The 25784-nt window shown below is 43.5% G+C and overlaps 1 protein-coding gene across 1 annotated transcript in view; it reads left to right on the top strand.

The window, feature by feature from the left end:
* The first annotated feature begins 1562 nt into the window (after nt 1-1562).
* Nucleotides 1563-25784, top strand: part of LOC124034437 (G1/S-specific cyclin-D2-like) — a 34396-nt gene continuing 10174 nt past the window's right edge. The window contains exons 1-4 of the mRNA XM_046347654.1: nt 1563-1967; nt 3320-3535; nt 7377-7536; nt 20761-20909. Coding sequence (XP_046203610.1) covers nt 1773-1967; nt 3320-3535; nt 7377-7536; nt 20761-20909 — 720 coding nt within the window. The 5' untranslated portion in view covers nt 1563-1772. The remainder of the gene's footprint in view (nt 1968-3319; nt 3536-7376; nt 7537-20760; nt 20910-25784) is intronic.

Below are 25784 nucleotides of genomic sequence, written 5' to 3' on the forward strand. Positions count from 1 at the left end.
CTTCTTACTTTTAAAAGTCTAACTGTTTTTTAGTTAAAACTTTAAAACGTGTGTGATGTGGAGGTTTCATCCATTTGGAATGTGTTGCTTTGCCATGTCTTAATTGCTTGTTGTTGGATGCAATTTTACGATTTCTATCTATGCTAGGGGGGAAATAACATCAGCTAATCGTGTGAATTGATAAATAGTTAGTTATTGTAGGAGTTGGACCGCCCTGGTTCTCCGAATATAGCCTATGCAATAGAATTCTGCCCAGTAACAATCGGCAAGTCTCGGTCACGCGCAGAAGACCTATTGGCTATATGCAAATTGTGACATGGGGAGGAAACTATCTTCAGACAAAAAATGCTTTAAAGAGACATTTCCCACTTCTCTCACAAGTACAAGAACAAAGGTGTTGCCATTCAGAACGATAGAGACGCCCACTCGAATGGAATTTAACAACTTTGAGCGCAGCGGAAGACTGCCCCCTCTGCCTATGAAAGACAATCCATGCAGGATAGTCTAGTTGACTCATCTTTGGGGGTAGAATATCATTAGAGACTAAGTTTTTTTGGCAAACTATCAGTTCTGCTTTAAGCTCCTCCAACATTACACTGTAGCATATTTAAGAGACCTTTATCAAGGCATAATACCTAGAATTAAGTATTGGACATGGGTCCTATGTGTATCGTTCTGCATATGAGTGTAATGATCACAACCTCAACCACATGGATTATATTTATATATGAATACATGCAGTTGTCCAATACAGAGCATAGGCTGTCATCGTGGTGTTATCTATAAGAGAAGTTTGTCGCAACAGCTTTTTTATGCTGCATTGCATTTCCTAGAAAGCTATCTCATTCAACCACAAGCGAGCTGTTGCTATATAAAAGATAGTTATGGTAGACCTTTGTTGTGTGTGTGTGTGTGTGTGTGTGTGTGTGTGTGTGTGTGTGTGTGTGTGTGTGTGTGTGTGTGTGTGTGTGTGTGTGTGTGTGTGTGTGTGTGTGTGTGTGTGTGTGTGTGTGTGTGTGTGTGTGTGTGTGTGTGTGTGTGTGTGTGTGTGTGTGTGTGTGTCGGGGAGAGCGAGCGCGAGAGGGAGCGCGGGGCGATTAGAAGTTAATAAAGTGCATTCGAAAAAACAACAGAGCAAGCAAATCAACAAGGATACGTTGTTTTGTTGATAAACTGAAATACATAAATAAAATTAGCCTAATGCATGTTTATGAAGTTGTCAACTTGGGTACATTGCTATTCCTGCATTCATAGCCTAGCCCTAGGCTACATCCCCTCTGAAGGCAGAAAAACTGTACCCCTGACGAGTTTGAACTCTAACACTTGCTAAATGGATAAATTGTTCCAGTTATATAGCCTATATTATCCGAGTACATTTTCCCAATTTGTTCCTGTGACGCATGGCTGGGGTTTTAATTGTGGTAATATTGTCATGATAAAATAAAATAAATATGAAGTATGAAGTTGTCATCTAAAAGTGGAGAGAAAAGAGGAACAAATGTTTGAGTAACTGCTCAACATAGTGTGGTCTGCGCTGCTGCTCGCGTCACTTTGGTCGGAAAAGGCAGGCTTAAAATGTAACGCCAGAAGAAAGTAGAAGCGAACTGAGGGGGAGAGGAAAAAGTTCGCAAGGAGAGGCAGGACTACTCTTGGGAGCCCTGCAGTCTCACTTTTATGTCTCCAAAATACTTTCCTTCCAGTTTCTTTGCATCTAGCAATATTGTTTAGTATTATCACAAGAATAATCCGGCTTTGTAAAAACTGAAACGACCATGGAGCTGCTTTGCCTCGAAATGGACACCATTTTAAGAGCTCGTCCTGATCCGAATATTCTGTGTGATGATAGGGTATTACAAAGCCTGTTGACCATTGAAGAACGATTTATTCCCCAATGTTCTTATTTCAAGTGCGTTCAGAAAGATATTCAGCCATTTATGCGGAGGATGGTTGCTACTTGGATGCTGGAGGTTTGTACCGAAATACTCTGTAGGCTCACGACTCATATCAAAACACACTCAAATCGGACCTATCGCTCTGTCATTTTGTCCAGTTTTCATGGTGTGAGAAAGAGGAGGGTTGCACATCACATTGCCGAATATACAATCCTGATAGCCTATAATTCGTTTATTTTATTAATATGGTTTGATTTTTTGAACCAAGTCACTGACGATTACGTCTCAGATACATTGACAGGTGGTTACAGTGGTGTAGTCTTTCACCAGATAAAGCTTTTCTTTGCATAGTTCGGATCTAGGAAAGGTGCACGGGATTATTTGTTATATATTTTAAAATTGCCTAAATATGTCCATGCACACGTATGCAGTTCAATGCTAGCCCTATTCTAGCCTATATTCTAACGCCATGTTGTTTTTTCAGGAACTGTTGCAGTTTTTCTGACGATTTTACAGATCATAAACGTTATACCTGTTGTTGATACGTGGCAGAAATGAAAGAACAGTGTCTAAACTACATAGTCATCATTGAAAGTAATGCGAAATATTGATCAAACATTTTCTATTTATTTTTTAAATATTGGATCGCGGAAGGGGTGCGGGCCTTTCTGTCCCTCTGGTCTCCTCATTGAAATCCATCACCCAGGAATTAAGTTCGATTTTTTACAATTTGTTTGACATAATATGTTGGGAATTGTCTGAATAGAAACCTGACCGCCAGAGCTTTATTTTCATGGAAGAGTTATTTTACATACATTCATGAAATATTTTATATTAATTTTTGAAAATATATTTCGACCTTGCGGTGACGCACTCGAGAACAGCCACATGCTACTTCGTTTTACATTTGACAATTATTTCGCATTTATCTTCAAATGACATGTTTATCAATTGTCGGGTCTGATGTGAAAGACATTGGTGTTCATTATGATGTGAAAATTATAGGTGTAGACAATTTATTTATATTTTTAAATATTTTAGGAAAATATGACGAAGGAAAAAAAAGAGGTTCCGTACTGTGCTGCATGGGTGTTTTTTGGCTGGGGTAATTGTGACTTGAATTCATTTCTTACTGAAGGAATGTGATTCTATTGACAGCCTGTGCCTGAGAGCTTTTTCAAACATTAAAATAATCTTATTTAGAATTTATTGATGATGTCGCAACAACTCTGGGTGGGGCTCAATTATTGGCCAGGTCCCAAAGGGTTTCGACGAATTTATGTGCATATCTGGCTGTTACATTATTTCCTTAATTTCGTTATCATTTTTATGTTTCACATGTATTGAACACATTATAGGTCATTGAAATAACTGGAATTTGATGATGCCAATTTCTGCACATTGTCACATGTCACCTCTCTCTCTAGGTTTGTGAAGAACAGAAGTGTGAGGAAGAGGTTTTTCCCTTGGCAATGAACTACTTAGACAGATTTTTAGCTGTGGTTCCAACCAGAAAGTGTGATCTGCAACTTCTTGGAGCAGTTTGCATGTTCCTTGCATCCAAATTGAAAGAAACTCGTCCATTAACTGCAGACAAACTCTGCATCTACACTGATAACTCCATCAGACCACAGGAGCTGCTGGTAAGCAACAGTTGGTTTCTGCCAGCAAAATTACGAGTTACATTTCAGATTGTTATTGTTGGCTTTGTCAAATATGAAACTCATGGCTATTTGTCAATGTTTATGTTATGGGCCAAAAGCCACCTACATATATATGTTTTATATTTATTCATATTATATATGCTACTGTCCATTTTCTCTAAGGATAAACTATTATGGAATATAATTCACTGAAATCATCAGCCAACCTAGATTAAATTTTTGGCCCCATCACTCTAGGAATGACCCAGAGTGCTTTGTCCCCCAAGAGTTATACTGTACTACAGGTAACAGCCAAAATAAAGGAAACACCCACATTAAATGTGTTAATAGGGCGTTGAGCCACCACAAGCTGCCAGCACAGCTTCAATGCGCCTTGGCATAGATTCTACAAGTGTCTGGAACTCTATTGGAGGGATGAAACACAATTCCTCCACAAAAATTATATAATTTGGTGATTTGTTGATTGTGGTGGAAAATGCTGTCTCAGGTGCCGCTCCAGAATCTCCCATAAGTGTCCAATTGTGTTGAGATCTGGTGACTGAGACACACACACACCCTTTAATCCCCCTATGGTCTTTTGAGACCCCTCTTTCAAGGTCACTGAGAACTCTTCTAGCCATGCTAGTCAAAATTATGGCATGATGGGGTGTTAATTGCTTAATTAACTCAGGAACCATACCTGTGTGGAAGCACCTGCTTTCACTATACTTTCTTTGTATTTTTAATTTACTCAAGTGTTTCCTTTATTTTGGCAGTTACCTGTATATTGGACTGTACAGTAGGTTTTTGTACAGTGGTCTCCATCACCATCTAGTGGCACATATTTGTAGTAGAACGAGGTCAGCCGTTGAACTGAAGCCAAGGTTTAGATCCGTGGAGTGATTGATCTTTAGAGACTTCAGTCTACAGAGAGGAAGTCTCCCATATTGATGGTCCTGGCAAACAAAATGTTGTCTTTGACCTCCAGTTTGCTCCACTCAAGGTTTGACATAGATGTCCTCAAAGAATGGACACTCACAGGTTTTTGTAGATCCTGCTTCAAAAAGTACTTTTTCCAATGTGTTAGAAAACAATGCTTATTACTTGCATACAGTACATTACAATTTTGCATTGGATTAGTTCACTAATTGGATGTCTTGGTTGTAGGCGCTCACAACGAGGTTTCACTTGACCTGGTGTGGGTACATCCTGCTTGTCTTGGTTAGGGTTTTTGCTGCAGTCATTGGTACCCCAAAGTTAGAGCCTTTGGCAATCTCATAGGGTCATGGTGGACCCAAGTGGTGGTGAACATTTAAATAGTCAGTTTCTCACATCAAATGTATTTCCTCTGCGACCCAACATAAACATTCTTTAGTAAACAATAGTCAATCCCACCCATGTTGTGAAAGAGGCCGCATATTATTCAGCTGAGAGCTTGGGGGTTGCCTGGGCCTGACCCACCTCCTCAGTTGATTGCTGATCCCAATGCTGTGGTACTAAATATGTATGTGTTGGAGAGGCCAGCCATTCCCTGTGATGACAGGTCCTGCATCAGTGGTCTTAGGGGCTGAGTCTGTCCCTCCTATCTCTAATTGGTTGTTATTGTATTACTTGCTGACAGAAGCATGATCAACATCAGGTGAAGATTCATATTTAGCTGGGAACTGGACTGGGCTGAGCTGTATCCACCCATACATGCTGTTTAGGCATGGGTCAGAGGAGTACCATGTTTCTGAGATGGTTTCATGAGGGTTGCCTGGTCGTGTTCACAAATAGCTTCTCTTTAAGGCAATCATTTGGCTGACAGATACAGGAAACAGGAGATCAGCTGCTCGGCCCATGTGATCGTTTTTTTGTCCCCATCTTTGGTAACAATTTCTTGTAAAATAAACCACAATGTCACCCAGAAGGTGGGACCGGAGGCACCAGCAGAAGGAAGTGGGTGCCTGCATGGAGGGTGTGTTGCAAGGTTTCTCTCTCTCTCTTTCTCTCTCTTTCTCTCTCTTTCTCTCTCTTTCTCTCTCTTTCTCTCTCTCTCTCTCTCTCTCTCTCTCTCTCTCTCTCTCTCTCTCTCTCTCTCTCTCTCTCTCCTGTCAGCTCGTGTCTGTTTTCTACCACAGTAGAAAGCAGACCTCTAATGATAGAGGGGAAACACTGCAGAGTGTGGACAAGAGTCAGGGCCATCTATCTATACGATTCCTCATTGATTCCTTGAATTCTAACCGCAGCATCACATTTGTCAACGGCCTATTTCTCAGCGGTATCTGTGGCATTCTTAAGGAGTGACTCACTGAACCTTAGCAGTATATTTTTTTTTACTGTTTTTGTAAGTTGATAGGGAAACACAACACCCTGTGAAACTGAAGTGGGGATATCATAGGGATGTATCATAGTGTGTGGTCAGAGAGAGAGAGATGCAGTTCACCTGTTTTAAAGGCAGCTAATGGCTGCCATATTGGACCTGCGTTGTCTTATGACTAAGAACCATGTGACTCTCTGTAGGGGAAATCACTAGCATCCCAGGTCCTAGGCACAAGGACAGTCGCAATCCACAATTCTCCTCCCAAATTAGTCACCAGCTCCTTCCGTTACTCATCCTTTCTTCTCTAAGAAACGAGGACAACCGTATAACTCAAACACAACCTCCCACCCCCCAAGAAAAATAAAACCATGTGATTTAAGATAGGCCTAAATGTCATTGGCTATTGCTGATAGACATTGGGATTGTGCAGTTGAGGATACTGCTCACGATTGAACAAGTTCAACTTGAATAGTTTTAGGGAAACTGTCATTTTGTTTATAGTTTTGCTAGGTGGGGATATTTTTTATTAGCCTCTCCTTTTATGCTGTTCACATCAAACATTAGGTATACACTTGTTTTGTCTGTGTGCCAGGTGAGCTGTAAAATCGTTGTAAAGTAGATCTGTTTAACATTATCGATCGAATTTCAGAGAAGGTGTCAATTTGAATTTAGCTAGGTGCTCAAAGTAGCAAAACAGGTCCTAACTGTGGTAACTTAATAGCTTCCAACAGGTTATGACAAAGGTTAAATTATGCTATCCTGTGCTAACCTATTTCCGGTGCATTTTGTCTTGCATTTGTACTTGTATAATCGATACTGTGTATAAGACCATGGTACTTCTTGCTGCCTACGGAGCAGCAAGAGAAATTGCCCCTGTCTACCCGAGTACTCAGTTCTGCCAACTCTTGTCTCCTGGCTCTACCACCCCTGCCAAAGGGCAGCTTCTCTGTCCTGGCACCCTGATGATGGAACCAGCTTCTCCCTGAAGATAGGCAGGGACTCTGCAGTCCTATCTCCCAAAAACATCTGAAACCCTGCCCTCTATTTTAGATAATCACACAGCCCCCCCCCCCCCACCCCATAAATAAATAAGCATTTTGTGAACTAACACACGCACTTGACTAATTTTCCTCTTACTAGCTGACTTTGCTGACCGCCACTTTATTGAGGAAAAAAGTACTTGCTGTGATATGTGGTTGTCTCACATAGTTATCTTAAGATAAATACACTAACTGTAAGTTGCTGTGGATAAAGAGCATGTGCTAAATTATTAAATGTAAATGTATTATAATTATTTAAAAAAAATCTAAATAGATTGTTGACCAAATGATCAACCATATAGGAACCTATTCATTGCCTCTGTTGGCTTGAGCATGTTAGTGAGAGTTAGTTTTAGAGTCCCTATCTCCCCCCTCCTCCCCCATCCAACCTGGCTCAGTCTCAGCTAGGCTGGTGCCATGTATATACAGTATGTTTAGCCTTGTTGCCGCTCTCATCCTAAAACAGTCTCTCTCGCTCCTCTCTCTCTTTCTGTTTCAGGAGTGGGAGCTGGTGGTGTTGGGGAAGTTGAAGTGGAACCTGGCGGCTGTCACACCAAACGACTTCATCGAACACATCGTGAGGAAGCTGCCGTTGCCCGAGGACAAGCTGGCGCTGATACGTAAACATGTGCAGACCTTCATCGCCCTCTGTGCCACAGGTATGTTGCATCCTTTATTGATACTAAAGTCTCACTGGTGGATATTTATGTCATCAAAAGATGAGCCAATGTGGGTTGCCATCTGATATCACTTTTGGCTCCCATGCCGGATTTAGTAAGTCAAAACGATAATGGATGTGCTGCCAAGTCAATTAGGTGCTGATGTCTTGCGTCAACATAGTTGCAAAATATCCTTGTCTCCCCTTCTTTCGACACAAAATCAAAATATCCTTTCTGAGCAACAATGACTGGCGGAGACCCCATTCAGGTAGCTTTGTGGGCCTCAATGTGAAAATATGTGGGGCTTAGAAAAGCATGTGTCATGGAAGGACGTCTCTCTGTGAGAGTTTCATGTCCACGTCCATCATGTTTCCCCCAGCTGTGGCGGCTGGTACGGTCATGTTCTGGAGGCATATCAGTGGCTATCAGAGAATAGAGTGACACTTCAAAGGACAGCAGCCTGGTTTAAAGGACGTTCCTGTGTTCCTGTGTGCTCTGGGACCAAGGGAGGACCAGATGGCGGTGGGACTGGGCATTGTCCCCTCCGCTCTCCAGGGTGGATTGTTTCCTCAAGATCAAACAAAAAAATCAAGTTGTGAGAGGAGATTCTCTAAATATGATCTGAAAATCTGGAGGAGGGTGAGAGCAAAGAAAGAAAGAAAGAAAGAGATGAGGAGGAGTATATTGTTCCTGCAGTCCCGCATAGTGAGGCCTGTCATGTTTTCATATCTGTCCGTTTCCCTCTCTTACGCCTCCCTACTGCTTGAGGGCATGATGACTTTCCCATGTTCAGGGTGTGTTTGTGGGGCAGATTCTCCCAGCACACAGCCCAGCAGTATGGGGGGTAATGGGATCCAGAGCTGCAGCAAGGCCCCCCCTCCCTCCCTGGCTCCTCTGGACTCCACCCCAGGGTCCCACCTCTGGCCCCACAAGAATGCCCCCTACACTCCCTTATGGGTGAGATCCATGTGGTGGTAGAGGAGTGTGTGTGTGTATGGATGGATGGAAGGGAGTTACGGTGACAGGTCTCTAAACATTGCCACTTTTGATGTAGAATCCCTTTTCTGATTGTGCAATTGATATTGTATGTTGTGAAAGACAGAGCACATTGATGGTCTCCATGGGAACTGGCCCCATTGTTCTCCATTTGTCTCTCTGTGCCTCTCTTTTTCTTTCTCTCTTTTTTGCTCTCTCTTCATGCTCTCCTTTATGTTCTGTGCCATTGGAGAGATGAATGTAAGGGAACGACTGTGTCAGTGATCAGACCTACTCCGAAAGCAACATTGCACAATGCTCCCAGTGCACTTGGTCCACAATTGCTTCAGTGAGGCAGTGGATATACATTTATGAGTCTTGTGGAGGGAGATGTCTTCCTGATGTCTTGTAGAAGGATGCCTTCTTGCAGATAACTAGGATTAGCAGCAGGCTATTTTGTCTTCATACTCCTCAGATTTCAGAATCATATGTAGGCAAAGAGCATGTTGAACAATTTGGTGCATCTGAAGATCTCTGGGAATTCAAAACCCATTTTGTGCAATGTTCCCAGCCATAAATCAACTTAACTATCTTGTGAGATTCCTCCCTGAGAATCTCCCTCCAGACATGCTTAGAAGGTGAAGCTGGAGGAGGAAGTTTCTAGGGCTTTGCTATTTGCAAGACAGTTGACAACAGATCTCCTGGGGTCTCAGTATTTCATGCATAGAAGTGATTCAACTCACCCCCACCTCCACAACCTCTTCTTGGAAAATGTGCATAAACCAACCCTTCTGTATTTGATTGAGTGAGAGAGAGGAGAGGTGGAGAGAAAAAAAGGCTCTAATTTTTAATGGTTCCTCTCTTTTGATGGAAAAGTTCTGTTCGAGGCACTCTGTGGGGATTTGGTCAGGTGGCTGTGGGCCGGGAGGCGCAGGCTGGTTTAGTATTAATTAATAATGAGGGAGGGTCCATTCAGCACTATGCAAATGGTCTAGGGCTCGGCTACAGGCTGGGAGAAAGGAGACAAAGAGCCGGCTCTACATTTCATATGCAGAGGCATGTAAGGGTCAGCACAGCGGGGGCACTCCATAGGAATCACCAACGTCTCCCCAGGGAAGCCTACAGGATAATGGTGGAGAAACAAGCCCATTAAGGGAGATTATGGCCTCCTTCTTCCAGAGACACCAAGCACTTCTTGTCCACTTGTTTCCCCCTGGTCTCCTGTCCCGTTCTTTCAATAGAGGTAAAGGAGGGGTTGGGGATAGTGGTGCGCGGGTCAGCTGTTGGTTCACCCGCACCAGCCCGCAATTCCTAATAACCAATCCGCAACTGCCCCACTTGTGATAAAGTGAAAGGCCCCCACCTGACCCAAACCTACAAAAATGAAAACATTTTTGGGCTACAGTCAGACTGTGGAACGATTTTTTTGAGTGAGGGTGCAGGATTTTTTGTTGTCTGATTTAGATATGTTTCTGCTTATAATTTCCAAAATTTTGGTAGACTATTTCTTAGTCCCCTTGTCTATAATTAGATACATGCAGCTTCTCTTCTGTCATTATACACTGAGTGTACAAAGATCAGGTGAAAGCTATGATCCCTTATTGATGTCACTTGTTAAATCCACATCAATCTGTGTAGATGAAGGGGAGGAGACAGGTTAAACAATTATTTTAAAGTCTTGAGACAATTGAGACATGGATTGTGTGTGTGCCATTCAGAGGGTGAATGGGCAAGACAAAATATTTAAGTAGCTTTGAACGTGGTATGGTAGTAGGTGCCAGGTGCACCGGTTTGCGTCAAGAACTGCAATGCTGCTGGGTTTTTCATGCTCAACAGTTTCTTGTGTGTATCAAGAATGGTCCACCACCCAAAGGACATCCAGCCAACTTGACACAACTGTGGGAAGCATTGGAGTCAATATGGGCCAGCATCCCTGTGGAACACATTCAAAATCTTGTGGAGTCCATATCCCAACGAATTAGGAAGGTGTTCCTAATGTTTGGTATACTCAGTGTATGTTACCCTAAGAAGACTAAATAAACCCTTGCTCACCAGAATGTCATACATCGATAGAATGAATGCTTCAATCTAGTTGACATCGGTAAACTTTTCTGTCATCTTCTTTCAGGGAGCAAAGATGTTTAGCAGCCAGGGAGAAAATGCAATTCAAAAACAAAACAAGACTGGAACGATCAATTTGACCATTAAAAAAATATATGTATTTCACCTTTATTTAACCAGGTAGGCAAGTTGAGAACAAGTTCTCATTTACAATTGCGACCTGGCCAAGACAAAGCAAAGCAGTTCGACACATACAACGACAGAGTTACACATGGAGTAAAACAAACATACAGTCAATAATACAGTATAAACAAGTCTATATATGATGTGAGCAAATGAGGTGAGATAAAGGCAAAAAAAGGCCATGGTGGCAAAGTAAATACAATATAGCAAGTAAAACACTGGAATGGTAGATTTGCAGTGGAAGAATGTGCAAAGTAGAAATAAAAAATAATGGGGTGCAAAGGAGCAAAATAAATAAATAAAATAAATACAGTAGGGAAAGAGGTAGTTGTTTGGGCTATGTACAGGTGCAGTAATCTGTGAGCTGCTCTGACAGCTGGTGCTTAAAGCTAGTGACGAAGATAAGTCTTTCCAGTCTCAGAGATTTTTGTAGTTCGTTCCAGTCATTGGCAGCAGAGAACTGGAAGGAGAGGCGGCCAAAGAAAGAATTGGTTTTCGGGGTGACCAGAGAGATATACCTGCTGGAGCGCGTGCTACAGGTGGGTGATGCTATGGTGACCAGCGAGCTGAGATAAGGGGGGACTTTACCTAGCCTTTACCTTTAAGGAAATATAAAGCTGTGAAAACAACCCAACATGTTTCTGGTAAGTTTTCAGTTCGGCTTGGATGCATATTTTGTGTGGTTGAAATACTATCAGTTTTATGATGCTGATAAAGATAGTACCTCTGTGGCATTCAAATTCTCAAGAGACTGAAAGAAAAATCATATTTCTCCACACCAGTTCCCAGGTCAAAATCTTGCCCACATTTTGTGTATTTTGGAGTTAATATTAAGGCTATGTGAGAAGTTATAGACCTACAGTCAGTGTCCAGATTTCATTCACCATTTAACCCATCTGAACAGTAGGTTACAGATCCCTTGACATGTCATAGGCCTATTTGAGGTCCTGGTTTTGTGACTGTCAAATTTGCAAAGCTCCTCACAATCATCACACATAGCATAGCAGGCTCTGCTATCATCCTCTTTTACCACTTCACCAAATGGGAAAGCCCAAACATTTATTTTCAACCCTCCTTTCACAGCTTTTCCGACATTGTTATTTTTGCCTCTGTGGATTGATGGGAACTTTATCTGCCCGTTCCCAAAACCATTGGGCGATTGGCGTGCAGGCTCTTCGGCGCTAAATCTTAAGCTTATGCACTAATGCCAGACAGCCTAAAATAATTAAAGAAAACCTCAATGTAGCCTATAGATATAAATTGCACAAGAATGACATTTATGGCTTTTTTAAGGTATTGTTTTCTCTGTATTCAACCCGCCCTTCACCCACTTGCCCTTCATCCACATGGATATAACCGTGGGGACTGCGGGTTATGAGTCAACCCGCGCATCACTAGTTAGGGAACGAAGCAGATAGGCCTGAACCTGTCTAATAATCAGCTCCATCTGACTACTTTACTAGAGGTGGGAATCAGAATCCACTGGGACTGCATGGCGTAGGTCTTTAATTCTATACCGTGTTTGTTGACAGAGAAAGCTTCTGATTTGATTAGTCAGAGCTTCCAACAAATGATTCCTCCTCCTCCTCTTCCAACTAATGAACCTCCTCTCTCCGTCCGCTCCAACTCCATTGATGTCTGATTAATCTGCAGCATCCATCCATGAGGCTAGAGGAAGCTTCCTCACAGTGTGCACACAGGAATGTGATACACGGTGTGTCATAGAATGGTATGTCCTGAACTAGCCTCACCTCACTGTGGTTATCAACACCACATCAGAAAACCTGGGGGCGGCCAGACTTTCACTGAAAAATACTCCAGGCTGATCCGGGAGGGCCATGTAGAACAGGGCACTAGCAGAGCGCTGTAGGCTTTGCCCTGAATGACGGGTGGCCACTGCATGTGGTAAACAACATAACGGGCTAGCATGACATGTCACAGTACTTACACTTAGATGCACGCACTAAACACAGGTCAAATACATATGCTTTTAAGAAACAGTTCATTCTCTTCTGACCACTGTCTCACTCTGACGGCAGGAGCCGGGTTTAGTGAGGTACACAGGGCTTCGGCAAACTGTGATTGGCTGATACAAGTGGGGGGGGGGCTTGTAGCTACCACTAATAAGAAAACAAGGGGTGTTGGATAAGTACAACAAACTCCTTGTTCAGGGGTGCTGAAACTGCAGACTAAGGTAGGGTTTCCACCACTTCCCAATTCACCAGACGAAGTTCCACCCCATTCCTTTTCAATGGGAGCACGTGGAGCAATGTGCAGAGGATTGTGGGAAGGTGAGCGGAGCTATAGAAAAGGTTCAGCTCTGCTCTACTTTATGCAAATTGCATGCGGCCACCACTGCCGTTAACCAATCATGTGAGGAAAATCTTCCTTTCATGAAACACTGTTGCGTCTGTCATTAGTTCCGGGCAAGTACAACCAAAAAAAGGTGTAGGAAAGCCAATCATCGCTGTCTGTTTTTCCAATTCTATATGATTTTACTTTGCTCGAATACAGAGACAAAATAAGGTCAATGGCATGGAGGATTGTAGTGAATTGTTCGTGTTAATGGTAGGTGAAGAGAGATTTGCCCAACGATGTGTGCTTGTGCTGCTAGCTAGCTAGCTATGAACATTAAGCAACCCAAACCTCAAAACTGTGATCAAAGCCACCATTTTGTAAATGTGTTGAGTAAATTGTATTGTGAAATGTGCCTACCAAAGGTTAGAACTCACCAGTAGCACACATTATAACATTGTAAATGATACACTAAGCATGAATGTCCCATGTAATATGCTACCAATTGGATTAACATTCTGATTCTCATATAGTATAGTTTATGGCTCTTTAATTATACTGGTGTCATGACAATGATGATTATAGCTCACTTCCTGTAAAATACATAGGCCTAAATGCACATGAATGGGTACTTTGGGAAAAGGAAATTGTGGCTTTGACTTGCCAACATTGTTGTGCAAATCTCTCTTTACCCACCATCAACACCAACATCTCTGCGATCCTCCTCCATCCCATTGACATTCTGATTTTGTCTCTGTATTTCAAAATCATTCTCAGCAAATACACAAGGTAGAATTACAACACTCGACATTAGTTTACTTTTTTAGTTTAAGTAGCCTACAAACTGCCAGCTCTGTATTTTCATTTACAGTACCTAAAATGGAAGGGTTGGATTTTGCACTAAACAATTTCATGTCAGAATGTGGTAGAAAATCTGTCTTATGGTTAGCCTCATGTACATTATCTACTGGTACCATTTTAAATTAGAGGGCTCACAACTGGACAAGAATGTAATGTTCATTTGAGAAAGCAACATAGAAACACAAATTAGAGACGGATCCCCTTCATACCTTTTTATTGCAGAATTGTGATCTGTGATGAATGAACATTGACACTAGTTCATCTTGAATAATGTTTTAAACAACTTTAAACACTTCACTTCCATGAATCAACATTGAGTGAATCAAAATATAATTTCAAAATGTACAAAAATCTAACTTTTGTAAATGTTAGATATCTTAGTAAGTAGGCTATTATGACACAAGCATACTTTCAAGTGAACCAAAATGTTTATACCAGAGTTGGCAACCTTGCTCTACTCCCTGATCAACTGGGTGAGCAGGCTTCTATTTCAGCCCAGCAATAATACACATTATCAATTCATTAGGTTTGATTAGTTTAATCAGGTGTGTTAGTGCCGGGCTGTAACAGAAGTCTGCACACCCAGCATACAGTGTACCTGCAGAAGAAGGATTGGCCTGCTACAGTTGTAATATGTTTGTAGCCTATAATTTGTGTGTGACTTTTAACTGTATTGTTGTATACAACATTTGTTAATATAAGTACACATTCAGCCCATGACATACAAGGATGTGCCAGCAGTCTCTTGGGACATTCACTGGGACCTCATCTGCAGACAGGCTTTCACAGCTCTCCTTATCTGAGGACAGACATCACAAAGAAACAGGCATAATTGTATTACAATTAGATAGCCCTGACTATTATCTCTTTCTGTTTTCATAGTTTTCCTGTCTAGGGATTAAAACTAGAGATATTTGCATAAACTAGAGATATTTGCTGGGGCGGCAGGGTAGCCTAGTAGTTAGAGCGTTGGACTAGTAACCGGAAGGTTGCAAGTTCAAACCCCCCGAGCTGACAAGGTACAAATCTGTTGTTCTGCCCCTGAACAGGCAGTTAACCCACTGTTCCTAGGCCGTCATCGAAAATAAGAATTTGTTCTTAACTGACGAAGTTAACTAGCTGTAGTATGTAAAGTTGGTTAGCTAGCTAGCTAACAATCAGTTCATTAGCCTACACACTGTGGCCTCATGTAGCTAGCTAATATTTTTTTTTTTTCAAAATGTATTTAATTATTTACTTGAATAGATTCACGCCTACACCCACGCCCACGAAGCTGCCAATCTTTTGGAGTTGTAGTGATGTCAAGCGGAGGCACCACTTCTGATCGAAACGTACCGTAAGGGCTGGCCTTTTTTAACATCCACCATAAAGCCAAACAATGAATGTGTGGACGTTGCAGTTGTCTTAACAGGAAGTGATTTTCTAAGGGCACAGATTAACCACTGAAAATAACATCTGAGGTTTGGAAGTAAAGTAAATGTTAGTGGCTGGTGGGTTTTGAGTTTGACATGAATGATGTTCTCATAACACAAGAAGTCTCCCTGAGCACAGCTGGAGTTTCTAGGTAAAGATGCGTCGGTCGGCTATTCCTCAGCTGTTTATACAATTTTATCGGTCAAATACTGTCTGGAAACGAAACTCAACTACAGAAAGTCATGGATGAGGGATTCTAACTGGGCTCCAAACGAAAGCTGCCAATTCATGTTCTTCCAGTTCAGAGGGGTCTGCTTCCTCCCACGCCAGGCCTGAGTGCTGTTGCTCAAGTCTCTGGGTCTCGGTGGTGCAACACTGAAGCAAGTTGTTACAGGATCCAACCGTTAAGGAGGATTCCTGTTTTTGCTTCTGGCAAATCAATGTGCCTTTGAGGCGGGGCCGTGGTGACCCAAACCATTTCTTCTAAAAAATTGAAGTAGATGTGTTCTTATGGAATAAGCAAAGTTAAGAAACCTGCCAAGATAAGAATGTCAGATGATTCTTTCCTAGAAAATTAACTCTCACTTTCTATGCAACAGTAGTAAGACATACTGCAATAAAAGTCAGGAGGTTCACAGTTGTTTGTAGTGCCTCTCCTCTCTGACCGAGAGCGGTTTAGCCAGACTGTAAGCTACGTCTGTAAATGTTGTTTTTTGACTACCTGGTCCACTCCATTAGTGGTGAGAAACAGCATAATGCCAGTCTCAAAATGATGTTTGTCTATGACCTTAATCAATCAACAGGGCCCAGGTCCTCAAAATGGAACCCAGTGAAAAACACACAAACTTTGCATCTGTATAGAACAGTCTATTGATTTATTGCACAAGAAAAAAACTCAAGTTTCCAGCTTTTATAAATTTACAAGTTAAATGTGTATACAGTGTATCTCACCCACCCATGAGTTGGCCCTGGTGAGCATGGCAGGCAGGCTGGGTGAGCAGAGTGGAGTGGAGGCCTGGGGATGGATGTTCTGGAGGGGATGGGGGGGCATTGAAGAGGGTGAGAGGCCTGCAGGCAGGGCCAGTCAGCCGCACCTCACAGTGAGCTTTCAATTGCAGACGTCCCCACTCGGCTACATACACATTTTTATCCTCAGCATGAATATCAATTAGGCTAGCCTGAAATACAGCCATTCTTCCCCCCCCCCATACACAGCACTCACCACTGGCCCACCAGCCCCAGAGTGGCAGCCTCCGTCGATGACCCTTGTTCTGCAACAGACCTGTCTTGTCCTCCGGGGCCAAAATTCAGCTTACTGCTCCACTTAGGCTTGTGTGTGTGTGTGTGTGTGTGTGTGTGTGTGTGTGTGTGTGTGTGTGTGTGTGTGTGTGTGTGTGTGTGTGTGTGTGTGTGTGTGTGTACACATATATGTCTTTGTCCCTTTTTCACTATAAAAAGCTGTGCTGGTAAAGTGCTGATGTGGTGCTCAGGGCTCTGTGCCCTCTTTCCTGTTTTGTGGAGGTTGTCATTAATAAATCAGCCCGTGGCAGTCGACCAGCAGCTAACACAGGGGTGTATAATAAGTTCATTTATTTGTCAACACTGAGCCACAAGATGAGAAAGCTTCTGGCTCTGCATGTTAAAAAGGCAGCGAGGGGCTGCTCCAGCAGCTCTCAAAGGACCTACCTCTTTGATTTGGAGAGAGAAAAAGAGAAACTCCCCTTCAGAGCCATTGCACACACAGTTTGCTTTTGCTGTTGAATATGGCAATATGTTAATGCATCGGCTGTTTCTCTATGGCTCTGTCCACTCCTCAAGCCCAAAGGTGGCCCAGCTACAGAGGAATAGCTGTGGATGGAGGTGTGAGGACGTGGGAGGGAGACCGACTATTTTCTTCTTCCAAAAACTCAGAAGGGTCTGGACACAGACTAGAGAGCGATGTGCAGCAGAGCAATGCCTCCCACCCACAACTCTCCCCCTTGTCGCTTCTCGCCCCCTTGTCCCTACTCTCCCCAGAACCACAGTCCCCCCTCTACTGCTCTTTGTACAGTTGTCGGATTGAATTGGTATCAGCGGAGAGGGTCTGTTGCCGGGTCTCTCAATTGGGTGAAATGAGGTGATGACTTCAGACAATGGAGCCACACTCTCCTGCTTATCCTCTCTCAGCTACTGGCTGCACCCAATTAATATGCACACAAAAAATTGGCGCAAATACAAATCACTGGCTGCAACAAAGAGCTGGGCATCTGTGCCATTCAGAGGAGCTTGTTTCTAAAAAAAATATATATAAATGAAAAAATATGGTAAAAGATTAGTGAGAGAGACAGTGAGTGGAGCAATAGGGGGAAGGTATTGAAAATGTGGAAAAGGGGGGCAGAGAGCAGACAGACAAATTAAAGGAGTAGAACAGTTGTTTAAGCAATTCAGGGACTTCTGAGAAGTGTAACTTGGTAAAAGAAACAACGGTTGATTTCACCTCATTTTTACATTCTGCCATAAAGAGCACACATTCGTCATAAAAAAACATGTTTTCCCATCTCAGAATATTACTATAGTAAGTGGCTGTTAAAGTAACAGGGTTGGCTGCAACAGGGTTGACGATTTAATCTTAAATCAGCCATTAATCCCCTTGTTACATGGGGAATGAAAGCTTCTTGTGCAACAGGGAGTGAAAATTGAACACAAGCTTCACAGGAAAATGTTAACTGTTAAAACATTTCTAGTCTATATATGGGTAACAGTGTTATGCTTTACCACAAAACGAGAATTCAGTTCACATAACTGGGTTGACCTTAAAATGAGGGACAGACGTATATTAATCACTAATCATATGAAATAAATAATAATCTTCAGAAATAACTTTGTCAAAGCAACAAAATAACTAGGGCTTTACAATGATGGTGGAAACTTGGAGACATTCTGGGGTAAAGTGGGTTGAAATCTTCCTAGAAGGCACAGAGAGAGCACAGAGAGTGCACAGAGAGGTGCACAGAGGGGTGCACATAGGAGTGCACAGAGAGTGCACAGAGAGCCATGTCAAAATGCACAATTGTTGGACTTTAGAAAGTCTTTATTCATATAAAACATCTGATTTATTGAATTCTCCATGTGGTCTATATTAAAATGGAAATAGCATCTAACAACTTGGAAAAAGTAATTCATATCAGTCAAAAATATCAAACTCCCAGTTTATGCTACAAAACCAACTTTATAAGAGGTTTTAAAATCGGTTGACTCAACATTCCATGACGTTCATTAAGGCATTGTTGTCAGAATAGATAGATGCTGTTCAATGCATGATTCATATAATTCAACAATACATTTGTTTCAGTTTCAATTACACAATATTTTTTACAAAAACGGACGAATGTAACGAAGACTAGGAATGTCAATAATAATAATAATAATACATTCAAACTAGCAAGGTCAATGATCACAAGTCAGTCATAACGTTGCTAGTAGGCTAGCGTATTTATTTAGGGGGCAAGCTAAAAGTACAAAGCCTAACGTTGTGATGATATGTCATTGGAAGAGTAGGTGAGTAACTTACTTTTTTTGGTGGCTACACAGTTAGAGACGCAAGTGTCATTTGGTTAGCTAGCAAGAAAGGTTCAGCAGCTATGCTGAACTTGAACGACTGTTATCCAGTTAGCTATCTACTCTGATTTCAGAGCACTCTCGTCTGAGTGTGCCAGAGCACAAAATCACTTAATGAACATGCAACACCTGCTGAATAGGACCGGTCTCAGTAAACCAAGGCAAAAAAGTAATAGTTAGTCACAAACACTCTAGATAACATGCAAACAGCCCAACCAGCTCTGTAAGGGCAATGAAGTTACTATTCCCTATCATTTATCAGTGCAATTTTGATGGCCAACTAGCTGAAAAAGTTTGAGAGGGTTTATCTAATGTTCCATTAGATGTTAGATCATCTTGCTCTGGCTAGTATTAGTTGTTGATCTTGTTGTTGATGTGCATAACTGAGGGAGAGAGCGCTTACCTTTTCATGGTTGTTTGTACACTCTTGTAAAAATAAAATAAAATAAAAGTGTTCTTCGGCTCTCCCCATTGGACACCCTTTTAAAGAACCCTTTTCCGTTCCATGTAAAAACCCTTTCCACAGAGGGTTCTACCTGGAACCAAAAAAGGTTCTCCTACGGGGACAGCCAAAGAACCCTTTTGGATCCCTTTTTTCTAAGAGTGTATTTTTGATTGGCTATAGCACAGCGATCTGCGTAGACTCCGGTCCAGGACGAGACAGATGTTTTTATTAGGTTTTATTTACTGCAGTGTCTATTAATTGTCCAAACACATGGTTACTTTCCCACTCTATTGCTATAGTATTTTCACAAATGCCTTAACTATACGTAATTGCAAAACATTCTAAGAATTGATGAAAATGACAATATCTAAGTGGTCACTTGTCAGAAAATATTTTCAAAAAGTGTTATAGTCTTCCAGGAGGTGTATATGAACAGATTGTAATCATCTTTCATGTTGCTAAAATGCTGTCAGTTCCACTTTAAAGGAATCTTTGTTTAATATAACAGGCTTTTAAAATGAAATATTGGTGCACCATTTCTACTTAAAATATCAAAGGGATGCAAAAGGCACTCTTTTCGTGTAACAACCCTGAAGGAGTCTTAACCTAGGAGTTTTAAAAATCTTTTCCTCTCTGCCAGTGGCCTTCCTGGTGGCCAGTGGCCTGTTCACAAGCTATCTTATTTGCATTATGAATGACAGTGAGGGGAGCTAACAAGGTTATTGGTCTTTGAGACGCACGCCTGCGACCACACGTGGAAAAGGACCTACAGCAGTGAGCATTGGCAGAGGGACTGTGGCTCTTTATTCCACCCTTTCCAAGCGCTATGGGGCTTTTTTCAGACAGCACACGGTTTACTCAGGAGCTGGAAGAAAAGGGGCCGGACCGGGAGGTTGACTGGGACAGGGGGGTAGAGGGGCAGCGGGGTGGAAGGGTTTGCCTTTCAGCTCCTTTACAAGCCAAGTGAACCCTCATTACCCAGGGTCCTGGTCATTAGTGGGAGCCAGTGCTAAAGGCGATTATTTATGACCACCAGATTAGCCTATCAGATTGTCTCTAGGGGGAACGTGTCTGTATGTACCCCTATTGTGTCAATTGTGAACATAAGAAAACTATTCACATCTCACTCACTCACTAAATGTAGAGGCCTTTGCTGTAATATATATATATATATATATATATATATATATATATATATATATATATATATATATATATATATATATATATATATATATATATATGCTCATGAAAATGTACATGTTTTATAGCTTTATTGCTGGGTACCTTTTTAATATCAGTTTGACTGATCAGACAGACAAGCGTGTCCTCCATTACAGCCATGTAGTCTTAGAAAGTCATATGACTTCAGCATGTTTTTTGTCCTCCCACAGACTTCAATTTCGCAATGTACCCCCCATCGATGATCGCCACGGGCAGTGTTGGAGCGGCTATCTGTGGGCTTCAGCTGGACTCGGGTGACCAGTCTCAGTGGGGGGACAGTCTTACAGACCTGCTGGCCAAAATCACAAACACAGAAGTGGTGAGTGACCTGTCTTTCTGGTCAATTCTGATTTGAGAGAGAGAACTCCTTCAAATGTTTTTTTTTGGTTATTTTCTCAGCCTAATCAGTATGAGTAAGAGCAGAGGTTACATTTACATCATTTTTACATTTAAGTCATTTAGCAGACGCTCTTATCCAGAGCGACTTACAAATTGGTGCATTCACCTTATGACATCCAGTGGAACAGCCACTTTACAATAGTGCATCTACATATTTTAAGGGGGGGGTGAGAAGGATTACTTTATCCTATCCTAGGTATTCCTTAAAGAGGTGGGGTTTCAGGTGTCTCCGGAAGGTGGTGATTGACTCCGCTGTCCTGGCGTCGTGAGGGAGTTTGTTCCACCATTGGGGAGCCAGAGCAGCGAACAGTTTTGACTGGGCTGAGCGGGAACTGTACTTCCTCAGTGGTAGGGAGGCGAGCAGGCCAGAGGTGGATGAACGCATTGCCCTTATTTGGGTGTAGGGCCTGATCAGAGCCTGGAGGTACTGAGGTGCCGTTCCCCTCACAGCTCCGTAGGCAAGCACCATGGTCTTGTAGCGGATGCGAGCTTCAACTGGAAGCCAGTGGAGAGAGCGGAGGAGCGGGGTGACGTGAGAGAACTTGGGAAGGTTGAACACTAGACGGGCTGCGGCGTTCTGGATGAGTTGTAGCGGTTTAATGGCACAGGCAGGGAGCCCAGCCAACAGCGAGTTGCAGTAATCCAGACGGGAGATGACAAGTGCCTGGATTAGGACCTGCGCCGCTTCCTGTGTGAGGCAGGGTCGTACTCTGCGGATGTTGTAGAGCATGAACCTACAGGAACGGGCCACCGCCTTGATGTTAGTTGAGAACGACAGGGTGTTGTCCAGGATCACGCCAAGGTTCTTAGCGCTCTGGGAGGAGGACACAATGGAGTTGTCAACCGTGATGGCGAGATCATGGAACGGGCAGTCCTTCCCGGGAGGAAGAGCAGCTCCGTCTTGCCGAAGTTCAGCTTGAGGTGGTGATCCGTCATCCACACTGATATGTCTGCCAGACATGCAGAGATGCGATTCGCCACCTGGTCATCAGAAGGGGAAAGGAGAAGATTAATTGTGTGTCGTCTGCATAGCACTGATAGGAGAGACCATGTGAGGTTATGACAGAGCCAAGTGACTTGGTGTATAGCGAGAATAGGAGAGGGCCTAGAACAGAGCCCTGGGGGACACCAGTGGTGAGAGCGCATGGTGAGGAGACAGATTCTCGCCACGCCACCTGATAGGAGCGACCTGTCAGGTAGGACGCAATCCAAGCGTGGGCCACGCCGGAGATGCCCAACTCGGAGAGGGTCGAGAGGAGGATCTGATGGTTCACAGTATCGAAGGCAGCCGATAGGTCTAGAAGGATGAGAGCAGAGGAGAGAGAGTTAGCTTTAGCGGTGCGGAGCGCCTCCGTGATACAGAGAAGAGCAGTCTCAGTTGAATGACTAGTCTTGAAACCTGACTGATTTGGATCAAGAAGGTCATTCTGAGAGAGATGGCGGGAGAGCTGACCAAGGACGGCACGTTCAAGAGTTTTGGAGAGAAAAGAAAGAAGGGATACTGGTCTGTAGTTGTTGACATCGGAGGGATCGAGTGTAGGTTTTTTCAGAAGGGGTGCAACTCTCGCTCTCTTGAAGACGGAAGGGACGTAGCCAGCGGTCAGGGATAAGTTGATGAGCGAGGTGAGGTAAGGGAGAAGGTCTCCGGAAATGGTCTGGAGAAGAGAGGAGGGGATAGGGTCAAGCGGGCAGGTTGTTGGGCGGCCGGCCGTCACAAGACGCGAGATTTCATCTGGAGAGAGGGGAGAAAGAGGTCAGAGCACAGGGTAGGGCAGTGTGAGCAGAACCAGCGGTGTCGTTTGACTTAGCAAACGAGGATCGGATGTCGTCGACCTTCTTTTCAAAATGGTTGACGAAGTCATCTGCAGAGAGGGAGGGGGGGGGGGGATTCAGGAGGGAGGAGAAGGTGGCAAAGAGCTTCCTAGGGTTAGAGGCAGATGCTTGGAATTTAGAGTGGTAGAAAGTGGCTTTAGCAGCAGAGACAGAGGAGGAAAATGTAGAGAGGAGGGAGTGAAAGGATGCCAGGTCCGCAGGGAGGCGAGTTTTGGTTGATGTCTACACAGAATCTTTCTCAGAAGCATTATTAATTTAGGTATATCTGAGTACCTACACTTGCAGTAAAGTTCATTTAAAAATATTTGAGTCAAGGCCTGTATGTGAGCCAGTCAGCCTATCTGGAAAAACCAGCCCATACAGAAATACCTCAACCACTGATTATGATTGATAGACAGCATTTGACTGGGTCTGTCAATCTAAATGTAGCTCAATGTCTCTTTTCCAACCCTTCCATAGTTCCCTACTGCCATGTGGCAGTATATTCCACCTAACATTTGCGTGGAGCTGCTATGCAAAGGTAGTGAAATATCATCCTGTGATTTCCCCCTTCAACCCAGGTTAGTTTCCCACAGCCCAGTCAGCATCCCAGGGCCTTGCAGGTCCCCGACATAAAATATCTGTTAATCCAGGCAGAATGTGGTGCTCAAATGCAAACTGAGGAAGCAGAGCCAGGCCAGGCGGCCCTTCTGTGTGGTTCTGGGGGTAGAGCAGTGCAGTGGCGGGGTGGAGGTGGAGGGGTGCTCAGCTCAGTCCAAACACAGGCAGGTAGGCTGGGCCACAGCTGGCTCCCACACCTGGCTTTCATCAGGAGGGGAGCAGGGGTGGGGTAGGTGAAGGAGCGCGGGTGTACAGGGGTGTGGTAATAGTGCTGTCATTTAAAATTCCCTGGTGGCGGTCGCTAACCTCCATTCTGTTGGTAGCTTCCTAATATTCCTTGGTCATGTGCATTCCTCCTCATTTGAGGCAGGACTGTGTGACCTGAGGGCTTCCTGGCCTGACCAGAGTCCTTTGACCTGTAAGTTCAGTCTATCCTGTTGTGGCTGGCGGGGAGAGGAGACCTGGGGGCATGAGGGTGGGGGGCTGAGGCTGCCTGAGCTGCATTGGCCTCTGTTCTGGCTCTCTCCTGCTAAACTTACTGCCAGACAGAGCAAGAGACAGACTCCGAGCTTCACAAAGCCTGTCCCGCTGTGGGTGAGGATAGGAGAGGAGGAGGAGAGGTGGGAGAAAGCTGTTGAAGTGTGAAAAGGGACACCAGGGGAGCATAGCCAGTATCCCGCCTCACTTTTGTGATGGTTACCCCCTCTCGCTCTCATGCCCCATAATGCATCTCTGCTGGAGAGGCTCCCTCCCCTGTGTGTGGTGTGTGACGTCGTGCTCCATAGCCGATAAACAACAAATGGCTGGCCTGAGCAGCACAGGCCCTCTGCTACAGTAAACTTGCCTGCCAGAGCAGAATTTTTGTGAAGAGGATGCTTGATGATTACTTCCCACCGGGCGAAAACTGGTTGAATCGGTGTTGTTTCCATGTCATTTCAACAACAGAAAAATCTGTGTTGACATTGAATCAACATGGAAAACTGATTGGATTTGCTAAAAGTCGTCAACAACAAGGGAATTTTGTCATTTTTTCCCACAAAACTTTTAATCTAAATCCAAATAAATGTTTTGTTGATTTCACATTGTATTCACGTTAGTTGATAACTCAACCAAATGTAAATCAAAACTAGATGTTGAAATGACGTCTGTGCCCAGTGGGTTAGCACTGCTCTGTCTATTTTCTTGCTATAAAAGCAAAAGAGGAATTGGTGTGTCATTTCACACTTGCCCTTCCTGGAAAAGGAAGGGTAAGTGTGAAAGGCTGTCATTGTAAATAAGAATTTGTTCTTAACTGACTTGTCTAGTTAAATATAGGTTTAATGAAATTGTAATAATGAATTACAAAAATTCCAAGCTCAGCCACTTAATGTCAATCCCACACCTAATGGCTACAACCACCTCAATTATATCAGTTTGAACACAGTCGTCAATTTGGTATGAAACTGAGTGAGAGTATACACACATTTGGTTTGTTGCTCCGGCTGGGGAGTTGACACGGAGCTGGGATGGAGATGGCCAGGCAAAATATGAAGTAAAGTAAACTCTTGCCAGCCCGGCTGCTGATGCCAACACCAACCCCTGGCATCCCGCTGGCATATTTGGTATCCAGAGTGTGTGGTTTTCAGAGAGGACATGTGATAGGGCCAAGTCACCGTCTCACGCCGCCCCGGGGAATGTGTATATAGCCTTAGATACACCTGGTGTGGCACAGAGAGTGGTCAGTCAGGTACAGCAGCCCGGTCAGTGAGCCTTCAGGCCAAGCCATGATGGGAGAGGCTGGCGCTGAGGAAGAATTAAAACTTTGTTACTAGGAGGTTTCGATTGGTTGTGATTCCTGTAAGACCAAAGGGATTCTCTGTTGCTGGGCTACTGTTGGTTGTTTGCTGCTTCTGTTTTGATTCTCAACATCCAAGAAGCCAAAAGCATTGCCAGCGAAAGGTAGGACGATAGAAAGTGGATTGACCTAAAAAGTAATGTAGCTCCTCAAATGTGAAACCTTCCATTGAAGCTAAATGTGCAGAAGGTCCTTCGCTGTTATAACACAGAGCAGGCTGAAACAGGAAGAGAGGAAGGGGCTAGAAGACTGTTTCCACGTTTTTGTCTGCTTTGCTTGGCGAGCTTACACTCTCACTCTCTCCCGTTCATCTTTACTCTCGGAGTAGCTCACAGGACACCAGATACACACGCCCCTGTCCTCCACACCCCCTTCATTCCTCCCCTGACCCTCTCTCCCTTTTCTCCCCTTCCTGCATCCCTCCACTCATCATCCACCCCTCCTTACTCACATTGAGATCTTCTTTTAGCCAAAGTTGTTTCTAATTTCATCTGGAAGTTTAGTCTATTGAGCAATGATGTGTGTAAT

This window comes from Oncorhynchus gorbuscha, linkage group LG01 (assembly GCF_021184085.1).
Source record: "Oncorhynchus gorbuscha isolate QuinsamMale2020 ecotype Even-year linkage group LG01, OgorEven_v1.0, whole genome shotgun sequence".
Taxonomy (NCBI): Eukaryota; Metazoa; Chordata; class Actinopteri; order Salmoniformes; family Salmonidae; genus Oncorhynchus; species Oncorhynchus gorbuscha.